At 38.4% G+C, this 13,821-nt stretch overlaps 1 protein-coding gene across 4 annotated transcripts in view; it reads right to left on the reverse strand.

Moving 5' to 3' along the window:
- The window catches only part of Rp1 (RP1 axonemal microtubule associated), a 378,321-nt gene that overhangs the window by 156,440 nt on the left and 208,060 nt on the right, over positions 1-13,821 (reverse strand). For 3 of the 4 annotated variants that reach the window (XM_076563965.1, XM_076563966.1, XM_076563964.1), the window contains exons 16-17: positions 11,777-11,954; positions 4,627-4,758 (exon numbers count right to left, since the gene is read on the reverse strand). In XM_076563965.1, coding sequence (XP_076420080.1) covers positions 4,627-4,758; positions 11,777-11,954 — 310 coding nt within the window. Of the gene's footprint in view, positions 1-4,626; positions 4,759-11,776; positions 11,955-13,821 lie in introns of those variants that run through there. The other variant, XM_076563967.1, reaches the window with a different exon arrangement.

Raw genomic sequence — 13,821 nt, forward strand, 5'->3', positions numbered from 1 at the left:
CCGTCTCTATTTTTATGTAAGTTTGAAATTTATATAACAAAATATATCGACTTTTAACAAAAATGAGATTTCTGCCTGACATCCTCTCTTATAAGAAAACTGATTAGAATTCATCTTGATGTAAAGTAAAACTCTGCTCTAGTAATGGTAGATATCCACCTGCTATTGCAATGCAGTGTTTATTACACCATGCTCCTGACAGTGCAGTGTTTATTACACCAAGTTGTTTGCAGTGCAGTGTTTATTACACCATGCTCTTGACAGTGCAGTGTTTATTACACCATGCTCTTGACAGTGCAGTGTTTATTACACTATGCTGTTGACAGTGCAGTGTTTATTACACTATTCTGTTGGCAGTGCAGTGTTTATTACACTATTCTGTTGGCAGTGCAGTGTTTATTACACCATGCTGTTGTCAGCTTCTGATTCTCTTGCCCCCTGGTATAAGTGAGAAAAGATTTATCTTTCTTGATAACTAAGCATTTTCAACAAAGACAAGTTTTTTTTTGTCTATAAATACTGAAAGACTGGATTGATAAACATAATCTTCAATTTGCTTTTAAATGTCTTTAAAGGCAACAAAAGGTTTTCCAAAGTGTTTTAACTTATATTTTCATGTAAATTTAACTAAATTTTTATGTTTTCATATGATTTCAATCAAAATGTATGTAGTGTGACTTCTAAATTGTCAAACCAAAAAGAAAGTGTTTCTTGAAAGAAGCAATGCACAGTAGTACAACTATCTGGTGGGGACTGGGTGGCAAAGACACAGGAATACTCAATGCATTTTTCCACTCAAAATTATATATCTCTTAAATCCACTCCTGCTGCAGCCTACAAAGGCCAAGTTCAAGCACACCATGCATACATGCCTTGCAGCATGTCACAGGAGATGCTTCTGTGTCTGCTGTCTGTGGTGTGTCAGCAGCCTGTAAATAATGTGAGCTCAGCCTTCTCCCTTCTGTCTTTAGCCTCCACTCCCACATTGTCACTAATTACTAACAAAGAATTTACAAGACTTATACTAAATTCAGGACTCAATGTTTATTTTATACCTAGAATGCCCACTAGCAGTCTGCAGCTTTCATTTTTGTATGCTTTAATGTTTGATCCAACCCACTTACTCATTAATATATTTCGAGACTGCTACGGCCAAGTTTGATTCCTCCTCACTGTATTCTCTTATGTACTGGCTAGTTTTCGGCCAGCTTGACACATTAGAGTCATCAGGAAGGAGCAAGCCCCAATTAAGAAAATGTCTCCCTGGGAGATTGTCATTTCATCTGTCTCTGACATGTTCATGTCTTCTCTAAGTAGCATTAGTGAGAACTTTAGCATGTTTCTGTAGTCAGCAAGAGTCTTTACACCTTCTAAGTGTCCTGTCCCTTAGCCAGGATCCTTCTATTTTTCTGTCTCTTACTCCCATCATTTAACTTTGAAAGCATGGGCTCCATGACCAACCCTGATCTTGTTCAGGAATGTCTATATTTAGACTCATTTAAGAATCTCTCTTGACTTATGGACATGTCAGTTGAAGTAGGGATGAGTAGTTACCTTCTTTGCTAAGCTCATGTTTATTGGTTACTATTCTGTTGTAATAAAAGTTCATAAACATGAAATCATAAAAAAAGAAAATGTCTCCATAAGATAGAGCTATGGGCAACCATGTAGAGCATTTTATTAATTAGTGATTGATAGGTCCTTTGTGGGTGGTCCCATCCCTGAGCTGATGTTCCTGGTTCTATAAAAAAGCAGGGTGAGAAAGCCATGGGGAGCAAGCCAGTAAGCAGCACCCAACCCTACATGGCCTCTGCATCAGCTCCTGCCTCCAGGTTCCTGTCCAGCTTGAGTTCCTGCCCTCACTGCTTTTGATAATGAACTGTTATGTTGAGCTGAGAATGAATAAATCCTTTCCTCCCCAGGTTGCTTTGGTCATGATATTTCCTCACAGCATAGTAACCCTAAGACACCTTATATTGCTGATCGGTTAGGCACAGGGTATGTGTGTGCGTTATAGGGACTAAGCAAAAGAACAGTGTCGAACATCTGAAGTATCATAAGGATTAGTTCTTTCATCTTGCCCAAGTCATTTAGTGTTATGTTGAATGAAGACAGGTGTCTGCTAATGGTCCACAGACTGACCTTTGTCATCAGGGTGATGCTGTTGCTAAGTGATAGACCTTTAGGGGTGGGTCTTATAGGAATTCCTTATGTCTTATAGGACAAATCCTAAATGAAGATTCTGGAATCTCCCTCTCCTTCCCCGACTCCCACTTCTTCCTCTTCTTTATTCCCCTTTCCCTCTCTCCCTTTCTTTCCAATCTCTATTCCAATTTGAAATGTAACCACTTGCTTTCAAAATTCATTTTCACCTTTGACCTATGAAATGATGCTGTAAAAAAGAATTCCTGTTTTATACTACTATATGGACTTTGCAGTCCAAAACTTAGAGCTAAATAAAACTTTTATCTTTTTAAGACGATTGCCTGTGGTACTTAGTCATGGTAATGCAAAGATAACTAATATATTTCATTTGCTTCATTCAAAAATTCTATAGTTCCTACCACTCAAAATTTTAACAATGGCAACATTTTAAAATGTTTTACAAGAGCAATTTTATAGGAAATATAAAAGTTTTCTCTATGCTTTTTCTTCACTCACAAAAAAAATGTCTATTTCAGAAGATTTCAGCTAGCATGCTATTTTGAACCATGTCACATTTTGCTTGAGGTAGCCAACTCTTATTTAAAAGCCTTTACTTCCTGACACAAATTGAATTCTTCTATGAGAAATTTTAACTAAGCACTTTTCTCATGTGAGTAATTCTTCACACTGCTCCATGAATCTATGTTGTGTGGAAATACAGTCTAGGATTAGTCCATTACAGCAAAAAGTCACAATGATGATTTACCTATGGCTGGTATCATAATGATGTAGGCATATCAGAGAGACTTTTTATTTATTCATTGACAATTTCATACCTGTATTTGTTGGTTTTGAGGCATTTAATCCCCATTACATTCTCTTACCCACTCTTCCTCTGAAAACCTTCTTTCCAACAAGCCTCCTCCTACTTTGATGTCTGTCCCTGCCCTCCCTCCTCCCTTCCTCCCTCTCTCCCTCCCTCCCCCTTTCTTTCTTTCTTTCTTTCTTTCTTTCTTTCTTTCTTTCTTTCTTTCTTTCTTTCTTTCTCTCTCTTATTTATTTATTTATTTATTTATTTATTTATTTATTTATTTATTTATTTATTTATCATCAAGTTTGAGGCTGCCCGCATGAGCGTATTGGGTGTGGGGTGGGTGTGGGAGTTACCTCCTGGAATGTAGGCAACTAATCAGTGGCTATCCCACTTAAGAAAATCATTCCCTCAGAACCCACCACCCACCCATAGTCACACCATGAATGAGTACCTTAAGAGGCCCTCATTCATGCATCAGAAAATAGTAACAAGTCTGGTCCTCTGTAGATCTTACACAGGCAATCACAGCTTTGGTGAGTTCACAATACAATGAGCATATCATGCCCAGAAAATTTTTGTGGCACTCTTCCTCATTCTCTTGCTCTTAAATTCTTTCCATCCCATGTTCACAATGTTCCCTGAGCCTTGCTGGTGGTGATGTACATGACTTATTTCAAGCCAAATACCTTACTATCACTTATTCTCCACAATTTGACTACCCATGATCTCTGCCTTAACTGCCCCACTCTGCAGAAAAAAAATTATCTTATGATGTTTGAGAGACACCAATTTGACATCATGTTCATTTAGCACAGCAGAGAGTTCTCTGTTGGGGCCTAAGACTTCTCCAGCTACAGACTCCTGGGCAGACTTACAGTACAAGTCATCAGTTTTCTTTTGTAGAATGGGCATCAAACCCAATTAGAAAGGATTTGGCTATTGTCATAGTATCATGCACTAGCAGGCGTATCTTGCCAAGGAGGTTATTTTTATCAATTCCTGTTTGAAAGAAATAATAGTACAGCCAATAAGTAATTTTTAAAAACCATTTTGTTAAAGGTAACATTCTAGTTATATATAAAAATGGGCTTGTTAAAAAAAAGAAAGAAGCCAGGCAGTGGTGGCACATGCCTTTAATCCCAGCACTCAGGAGGCAGAGGCAGGAGGATCTCTGTGAGTTCAAGGTCTGACTGGACTACAGACTGAGTTCCAGGAAAGGTGCAAAGCTACAGAGCCTGTCTCGAAAAAAAAGAAAAAAAGAAAGAAAAAAATGAGTCAAAGTCTGGTGTGGTGGCACACAACTTGACTTCCAGTCTTCTGACTGAGGATCACAAGTTCTGGTCAATACTGCAAGAGTCCTGCTCCCTTCTATCCATTGATGGTTACATCACAAAGCACAGAACTTGGTGGATGCTCTACATTATAACTACTAGTAAGAATATATTTGAGAAAAAGAAAATAATCAAACAATATAGGAAGTAGAAATCCAAAACTTTAGGATTTGAAGTACTTTGTTCATGGTCCATCCAATTCATGTAATTTTACAATTGTAGAAATGAAAATTATTTTGATTGTGTTAAATCATATAATGTTCTTCCTAAAGCAACTACAGGGAAGAAGCAAAGTAGAGAAACAAACCAAAAGAAGAGGAAAAGACTGCTGCTTACTTTCTGAGGACAACGGTGAGGGGTGTCTGGCCTTGGATTCTAATAGTGTTTCTTTCTGGTGTTTTGACAGATGCATCTTGTCTTCCCCTTGGCTGGGTGTTGCAGACATTCCCATTGGGTTTTCTCTGCCAACTGAAATTAAGATATTTAAAAATTGAAAGACACTATCATTTCAAAATCCCGATTTCTTCTCAGAATGTTCACCATATGCTCAGCATCCAGTCTAAGTTTTCCCATTGTTTGCATTTGCCTATTAAGATCATTTCACTCCTCTCACACAGTTCCCAGAAAATTACTTTTCATTCTTCCCAGCAGGCTGTGCAGAAACGGCATGCCTATAAAGCCTATTCACTGTTCCTGTATTCCAAGCAACAAGCAACAGCTTAACATCTCAATACGAATCAAATGACTTAGTCAAGATATTTTCCTTACAGATTCTAAATGGGAGCTACTTGAGTAATCTGCTGTTTTGCCTTCCTCAAAGAAAAAACTGAGCAAAGCATCATTCAAACAGAACTTCAAGCAATCTTACCAGAATATCTAACCAGAGAAATATATACACATCTATGAATGAAAAAGAAACTAGCTACTTTTCTGTCATCTATTAAAAAAAAAATAGTTTGGGAGGCTGCTTCAAAAATAGATATCTCCAGCTTCGTTGAACAATGTCTATTGAAACTGTCTATCCACAAGTGTTACTTATGTTTAGAATTTCAAAATTAAGTTGCATTTGTTCTTTAAGATCAAGCATAAGAAAGGTGATACTTTCCTCGCATACACAAAGCCCTACATTTCAGACCTAGTACCCCCATAAAACTGAGCATTGTGGTATATGTGTCCAATCCTAGCTCTTGGAAAGCGGAGACAGGAAGACAAGTAGTTCAAAGGTCATCCTTGGTAATTTGGGGATATAGTGAGTTTGAGAATAGCCTGGATACATCAGACAGTGTTTCAAAACAGTAATTAATTAAAATTTAAATTTAAAAAAATCAAAAGCAATGTAAAATGATAATTGTAACAATAATAAAAGAACTGTAATTTTCCTTATAGAAAATTAATTATTCACATCTGATGGTATCATTATATGCATAATGTCAGTTATATCAAGATTCCAACAGACTCTAAAAAGTCAATTAATAAAAACATTTTGTTTTATATTTAAAAAAAAACCAAACAACTACAATAATGAATTTCTGTCACATTTTATAAGTGAGATTATTGTACACATAATCTGATGAATTGCTATTGCACTTAGATTTTATATGTAATTTTATTTTTAGATTTTTTTTGCAAAAATGAATTTTCTAAACACATTTTACAACAAATATCTGTAAGACTTAGTAGGGACACGGAGGCCTTTGTGCTTACAGACGTGCACTAAGGGAGCCTGGAATGTTAAGCACACAGGGTTGTTTCTTCAAGAGAAGGAACCCAAAACCTGTTCTCCTACCCACAGGGCTGGAGCAGACATGCTTCCTAGCCTGGTGACCTTTTTGTTATTTGTGTGGCTGGAATTTTCTGGTACTGGATCTTCCCCCCAGACTCTCACCTTAAATTCATTTTTCTCAGTCCAAGTATAGAACCTATCTTTTGGACTTTACAGAGTTTTGATGTCACATCTGATCTGTTTTTAGCTTACTTTCTTGTTGAGATTTATGTATTCAGAGAAACAGAGCAGCCAGTTACTAGCTTATCTCTAGGAAATCTTCAGCCTCAAGAGATCGAGTTCCTGATTCCTCACACCTTATATACCTTTCTGTGTCCTACCAGATTACTTCCTTGGATTAAAGGTGTATGTCACCACTGCCTGGTTCTGTGTCTCTCATATAGCCCAATGTGGCCTTGAACTCACAGAGATCCAGACAGATTAAAGGTGTAATAGGACTAAAGGTGTATGCCACCACTGCCTAACCTCTATGTCTAATTTAGTGACTGGTCTGTCCTCTCATACCCAGGTAAGCTTTATTGGGGTACACAATATATCACCACAGAAAGGTTCAAGTTGTAAGGATCTTGTAACCCCACACAGAGGGAGGTTTCATTACTTGGGTTTGTAAGTATTGGTATTACCTGGAGTAATAAGAATGAATGAGATTCCCAAATAACCCATGTATCTGGATTATAAATAGAGAACCTCCTGCCCAGTTCAGCATAATAAATGCTCATATAAATTTGAGTACTTTCAGTTTCTCTTATATATGAGATTCATATGTTCTGAGTAAAATTCATGAAAGAAGATGAAGTTTTGCTATACAAACTGTCTATCACAGCTAAATGATAGTGGGAAATGGTTTTATTATAAATTCTCTATTTTCAATAATTAAATCAAATCTCAACCAAATTATACATGAAGAAATCAAGTTACAGAGAAATAATGTGATTTGCCGAAAATGATTAGAAGACATGATGAAATACTATTTCTTGCCTTCCAAAAATCTATCAACTGTTTAAATTATAAAAGACACACTGTGAAATATTTTCTTCAATTACTGTAACAGCGAACACTTGTAGAGCACTCATGGAGTGTCAGACACCCTTAGATGTTAGTTCACGTGGTTCTTACACCAGTTCTGTGTTAAGGTATTCTTGTCTTTGTTTCATAGAAGAGAGGCATGAGGTCCAGTGTGGACACAAGGCTGCCAAGAGACCATCTGGGATCTGGACAGCTTTGCCCTCCCAGCCCAAATGCTAAAACATCACCTCCCAAAGATCTTGCTGTTTGGAGGCAGAGCCCATCCACTAGAATGCCCTTGCCTTACAGGAGTATGCAGCCTCTCTGTTCTTTTCCTACCACTCTCTCCTCTCCACCAAACTCCTTATTGGGCACATTCTATTCCGAATTTCAAAAAATAGTGTGAAAAAGCTTGTGTTGTAAAAATAAGTTGTTGACTTGGACTGTGTTGAAATACAAATAATTCAAGACTCAACAATTTCAAAGTTTTAGTATTCTTTGCTTCTTCCTTGGAGAAGATTCAATCTATCAACCATATTTACATAGTTCAGATTCTGTAAGATTCATATTATTCTAAAATTATAAAGATTACTAGGGTAATTACTAAAAAAAAAAGTTTTAACAGACACTCTATCATCCCCACAAAACCTTGTGATAGCTTTCTGGGAGAGAACTGTTTTTATTGTGGTACTTTGGGAAAAAACTAAGGCTTTGCACATTAAAGGAACACTATACCAGTGAGCTACCTCCTGCTCCAATCTCGGAGAGGTTTTAAGCATTTTCTGCATCACTTTTGAAGGATTCTTTTGAAGGACCAAAGGAAGATCACCAATAACTCCCATCTCAAATACAAATATTTTCATATGATTCATTTACTGAAAATACACACACTTGCAATTTCAAATGTTCATGAATTCAAGCAAAAAAAAAAAATCTTACCATAGTATAATGTTACTATTCTTACGTGCATATGACAAAGCAGAATCTGAGATGTTTAATTAGGTACATATTGCTAGCACATAAAAATAAAACCCAGGCACGATACATCATTGTGTGACTGTTACAGCATTTGCTCATTCAACGAATACACCCAATTTACCTGCTCTGAAACAAGCACTATGCTGCATCTGCAGATGCTATGGGATGGAGTCAAGTGCTACCTTAGTGTCAGTGTTCAGAGAAGCCAGCTAATGCCAGAGCAGGAAAACAAAGGAGTGACAGGTTAAGTTACAGATGAATACCCACTCGTGTGCTTTCCTGGCCTGGCAGGTAACTCAGCAATTCTCAGCAAAGTGAAGTGGGCTGAGAATGAATATCTGACCACACTGAGTTCTCACGGTGGCTCCTGCTCAGCAAAGAGCACCCTGCACATAAGAACCAAGCTTTGTGTTTTCTTTCTCTGGAATGTTCAGTGTCTGTTAAGACTCAAAAATAGGCCTGGCGGTGGTGGGCATGCCTTTTATTCTCAGCACTTGGGAGGCAGAGGCAGGCGGATCTTTGTGAGTTCAAGGCCAGCCTGTCTACAGAGAGAGATCCAGGAAAGGCGCAAAGCTACACAGAGAAACCCTGTCTCGAACCCCCCCCCCCCCAAAAAAAAAGAACTCAAAAATAAACCTCTGAGAGCAGTTGCAGCTGCTTACTCTACAGTCACACTCTTCATTATCCCAGATGGGAAACACACAAATTTGTCATGGAAGCCAAGAGGTTTTCGTGGTGAGTGTGAACATGCAACTTCCCGATCTCTGGAATTTCCCCCTCAGAAGCATAAGAAACCAGTGCCGGGAACTCCATGGAAGGAAACACCAAAGCTTTCATACACATCAGGATGCTCATGATTCAGTGCTGTGAGACGTCTGAAGCAGTGTCTCTGTATTTTGCTCTTACTAAAATAACAAGTTACCCTTACAAACAGGGAAGGAAATGCAAAGTGCTCAAGGTCTACAGCAGAACAGATTGGAGAGTTTGTAATGTGATTTTTGCCTATAAGTTGACAAGTGTGGTCTCCTAGTATCTCTCATTTTTCTGCAGGGCATTCCTTCTTTCCATCTCCTCTTCTATTTATTTTTATAAATGTATTTATAATTATCATTATCTGTTCTTCCTCATCTTTTCTTCTCTGCTTCTTCCTTATTATGTGCCCTTTCATCCTTTTTTTCCAGAAGCTTACTGCCTCCTGCTAGCTCTTCCTCACTCATCTACTCCACCCTGCAACCTTTTATGTGCTCTCAGGTTATCTGCTGCTCTGCAGAGATCCCCAGGCAGACTGCATACCCATTTGGCTGAATGGGGTATCACTCTGTGACAGTCTGTGGGAAACACATTTACCAGCTCAACAATTTATAAGGCCTAAGAGCCAGGCAGTGGTGGCGCACGCCCTTAATCCCAGCACTCAGGGAGGCAGAGCCAGGTGGATCTTTGTGAGTTTGAGGCCAGCCTGGGCTACCAAGTGAGTTCTAGGAAAGGTGCAAAGCTACACAGAGAAACCCTGTCTCGAAAAACCAAAAAAAAAATAAATAAATAAATAAAAAAAAAATAAAATAAAAAATTATAAGGTCTTAAACACAGAAACTTAAGGTTTAAATGGAGTCAATGCATATAAATATAAAAAATTAGGTCAGAAGGATATACTGTCATGATGCAAAGCAAAGACTTCTGAGAGGAGAGAAAAGAACATCAATTGAGAAAATGCCGTTTAAAGATCTGGCTGTATGCAGGTGAATCTGTAGAGTGCTTTCTTAATTAGTTATTGATATGGGAAGGCAGAGCCCATTGTAAATGGGCTGGGCTGGTGGTTCAGCGTTCCATAAAAAAAAGCAGGCTGAGCCAGGCAGTAGTGGCACACGCCTTTAATCCCAGCACATGGGAGGCAGGCAGATCTCTGTGAGTTCAAGGCCAGCCTGGGCTACAGAGTTCCAGGACAGGCTCCAAAGCTACACAGAGAAACCCTGTCTTGAAAAACAAAAACAAAAAACAAAAAGAAAGAAAGAAAGAAAGAAAGAAAGAAAGCAGGTTGAACAAGCCAATAAACTGCATTCCTCCAGGGCCTCTACAACAGCTTCTGCCTCCGGGTTCCAGCTCTGTCTGAGCTCCTGCTGTAACTGCTTTTGATGACGAATTAACACATCTATCAGGCACTGCGAGTGAAATAAACCCTTTCCTCCCCAAGCTGCTTTTGGTCATGGTATTTTATTACAGCAACAGCAACCCTAATTAAGACAGAAATTGCTAGCAGTATCATTGGGCATTGCTGTAATAGACCTGACTGTGTTGTTTAGGGGAGGATTGTGGAAGGACTTTGAAATGTTGGGCTAAAAAAGCCACAGGGTGGTCAAAGTTTGCTGAGCTGTTCCGTGGGAGGCTGGAAGATAAGGATATTGAGAGGAATGCAGATGGTAGACACCTGGTTTGTGAAGTTCTGAAGGAAGTGAGAGAGTCTCTTGAAGACTCTCTTGGAGCTCTTGCATATTTTAAATTAAGAATGTGTGGTTCTAGTCATTTGGGGCTGAAAAATGGGCTGATAATTACAAGATAACAGAACCACTAAAGTAATACCTTTTCTTTGCTGGGACAATTGATGCTGGTTACCTGGAGCTAAGAAATCAGCAGTTATTAAGAAGAGACCATCATCACTGAGGTGAAAACTTCTGGAAAGTGTTTCCTCAGAGTGAACACACTGAGGCTGTGATCCAGAGCCATGCAAGGTTGTACTTCATGCTGGCAACAGAACTTGGTGGTGTAAGAGTCACATAAATGGTACTGACTTTGAAGGCTTAAGAGGGTCATGAAAAGCAGCTGAGGTTTGGAACTCTGTGGCAGGACTGAAGTTCAGAAAGAGAGGCCATTAGTGAAAGTGCAGCCCAATTGCAGCAGAGACCCCAGCATTTTGAATATGCCAGTGGAATGACTGCCAAGAACAGCAGAAGCTATGGAGTGGAGCCAACCTGAGCCTAGAACTGTGTGTGCTGCAGAGAGCCAAGCCAAAGAAGTGACCCAGGTCCTTTGGAGGAGCCCATGGGATGTAGTGTGAATCCCAGGCATTGGATGATGAGTTATTTACACTGATGGGAGTTTGGTTTTTCTTTGATCCAATTGTGACTGTGTCCTGGTGCTTCACTCTTGGAATTAGAGAATATTTAACTTCTTTTCCTTTGTAGGAGGAGCCCACAGTTGAAAGATGTTGGACTTTTAAATAGATTTTCAAGTTTTAAAGAAACTGAATTTTGAAAGAAACTTGGAACTTTTGAATGTTTTGAATGTGGGACTCTTGAATGGGACTCTTGAATGAAGTTGGTACATTTTATATTATGATGTTGATATTAATGTGTGATCTTGGGGGTGAACAAGAAAGGAAAGTTTATAGCTTAACAGAGATATGTTTGATTGTCAAGTTGACAAGGGGTTAATTGTGCTGGCTAGTTTCCTGTCAACTGGACATAAGCTATAACTATGTACATGTGCACACACAATTTAATGTTATGAAGGACTTAAAGATAGTCAAAATTCTGTACTTTATATTAATTACTTGAAAACTTGTGGGGAACAGTCTTCATTGTATTTCTCATACCACTTTTAGTATTAGTATAAGGAAAAAGGTTTAAGAATGGGTATTTTCTTATTAAAACTGCAATGAAATTTTCAGACATTCTACATAGTCCATCATAAAGTCAAACAACTTTAAAGCATTTGAGGTAAACATACACTGGATGACACGTGGGTAGAAGCAAACATTCTCATCTTTAGTATAAATGACTGGTTTTGCCTGTCCATCTGGTTGAAGTCCAACAAACAGTCCTGGGCTCTTCAAAGATTCCAGACTTATAGATGCATTTTCCAGGTTCCTCTTGATTTTAAAATGACAGTCAGTATCTCCAGTGCCCTACAATCAATATGACATGATTTCACAAATGTGAGCAAACACTGGAAAGAACTGGAAACCACTCATTGTCAAGAGTACTTTTCTTCTTTTTCAAGCCATCTACATAAATCTAAAGCCTTTTTTAACTTTTTCCATAAGGTGCAGAGACAGAGACATGGCCAAGGAGAGAGCACAGAGCTAGTAACAAAGTGTTCCAAGTCACAGATGAACTTCACCTAAGAAAAGGCTACTGTGTGGTGTTCTCTTCAGAGCTGCTCACCACCAAAGATGAGCACAGAATATTAAAATATGAAATTATCCCTTTAGAAAATAAAGTCACACATTGCTTAACAATAAGAATACATTCTAATAAGTGAATCATCAGTCCATTTATCATTGTTATAACATCACAGGATGCATCTATACAAACACACAGGTGTGTGTGTGTGTGTGTGTGTGTGTGTGTGTGTGTGTGTGTTATGTGTTACAGCCTATTACTTCTATGGCCATAGTTATCAAAAGAACATGAGATCCAATAAAGCATGAGAAAAAATATTGCAACAACTTATAGGACCTTAAGACATATCATACTGTTTTTATAGTAAACTTTTCAAATGTAAGAAGAAACATGTTCTAATGTAGTTGTTCATGGTAAGTAAATATACACCATCAAAATGGGCTATAGAGCTAAATAGAGAATTCTCAAAGGAAGAGTTTCAAAGGGCTGAAAGTCATTTAAGGAATTACTTAGCGTCCTTAATTATCTATCAGGGAGATACAAATCAAAATGACTCTGAAATATCATATTATACCTGTCAGAATGGCTAAGATCAAAGGCACTGCAGACAGCTTATGTTGGATTGGATGTGGAGCAAGGGGAACACTCCTCCACTGTTGGTGGGAGTGCAAACTGGTACAGCCACTTTGGAAATCATTATGGCGGTTTCTCAGAAAATTGAGAATCAATCTATCTTAAGACCCAGGTATACCACTCATAGGCACATATCCCAGGAATACTCAATCGCACCACAGGAACACATTCTCAACTATGTTCATAGCAGCATTATTTGTAATAGCCAGAACCTGGAAACAACCTAGATGCCCTTCAACTGATGAATACATTAAGAAAATGTGGTACATATACACAATGGAGTGCTACTCAGCAGAGAAAAACAATGATATGAAATTTGCAGGCAAATGGATGGAACTACAAAATACTATCCTGAGTGAGTTAACCCAGACTCAGAAGGATAAACATGGTATGTACCCACTCATAAGTGGATACTAGATATAGAGCAAAGGGTATTCAGGCAGCAACCCACAACTCAGAGAAGCTAACTAACAGGGAAGACACAAAGAGGGATGCATGGACCGCCCTGGGAAGGGGAAATAGATGAGATCTCCATGAGTAAACTGGTGATTAGCCATGGGCAATGGAGAGTAGGGGATAGGGGATGAGAACATAAGGGAATGGGATGATTGAACTGGAACAGAGAGGGAGGGGGAATGCAATGATAGAGAGAGACATCATGGGTATAGAGAAAAACCTGGTGCTAGCCTGTAAGCACTGGCATTAAGACCACTAATTAATAAATGGGACCTCATGAAGCTAAATAAACTTCTGTACAGCAAAGGATGCTATCATCAAGCAAAAAGGCAGCCTATAGAATGGGAAAAAATCTTTACTAACTATATAGCTGACAGAGGGTTAGTATTTAGAACATATAAATAACTCCAAAGTGCTGAAAACCAAGAAAACAAATAACTCAGTTAAAAATGGGGTATAGAACTAAATAAAGAGTTCTTAAAGGGTGGAGTACAAATAGCTGAGAAATATTTTTTCAAATGTTCAACATTCTTAGCCATTAGGGAAATGCAAATTACTTTG

Source organism: Peromyscus maniculatus, chromosome 2 (genome assembly GCF_049852395.1).
Source record: "Peromyscus maniculatus bairdii isolate BWxNUB_F1_BW_parent chromosome 2, HU_Pman_BW_mat_3.1, whole genome shotgun sequence".
Taxonomy (NCBI): Eukaryota; Metazoa; Chordata; class Mammalia; order Rodentia; family Cricetidae; genus Peromyscus; species Peromyscus maniculatus.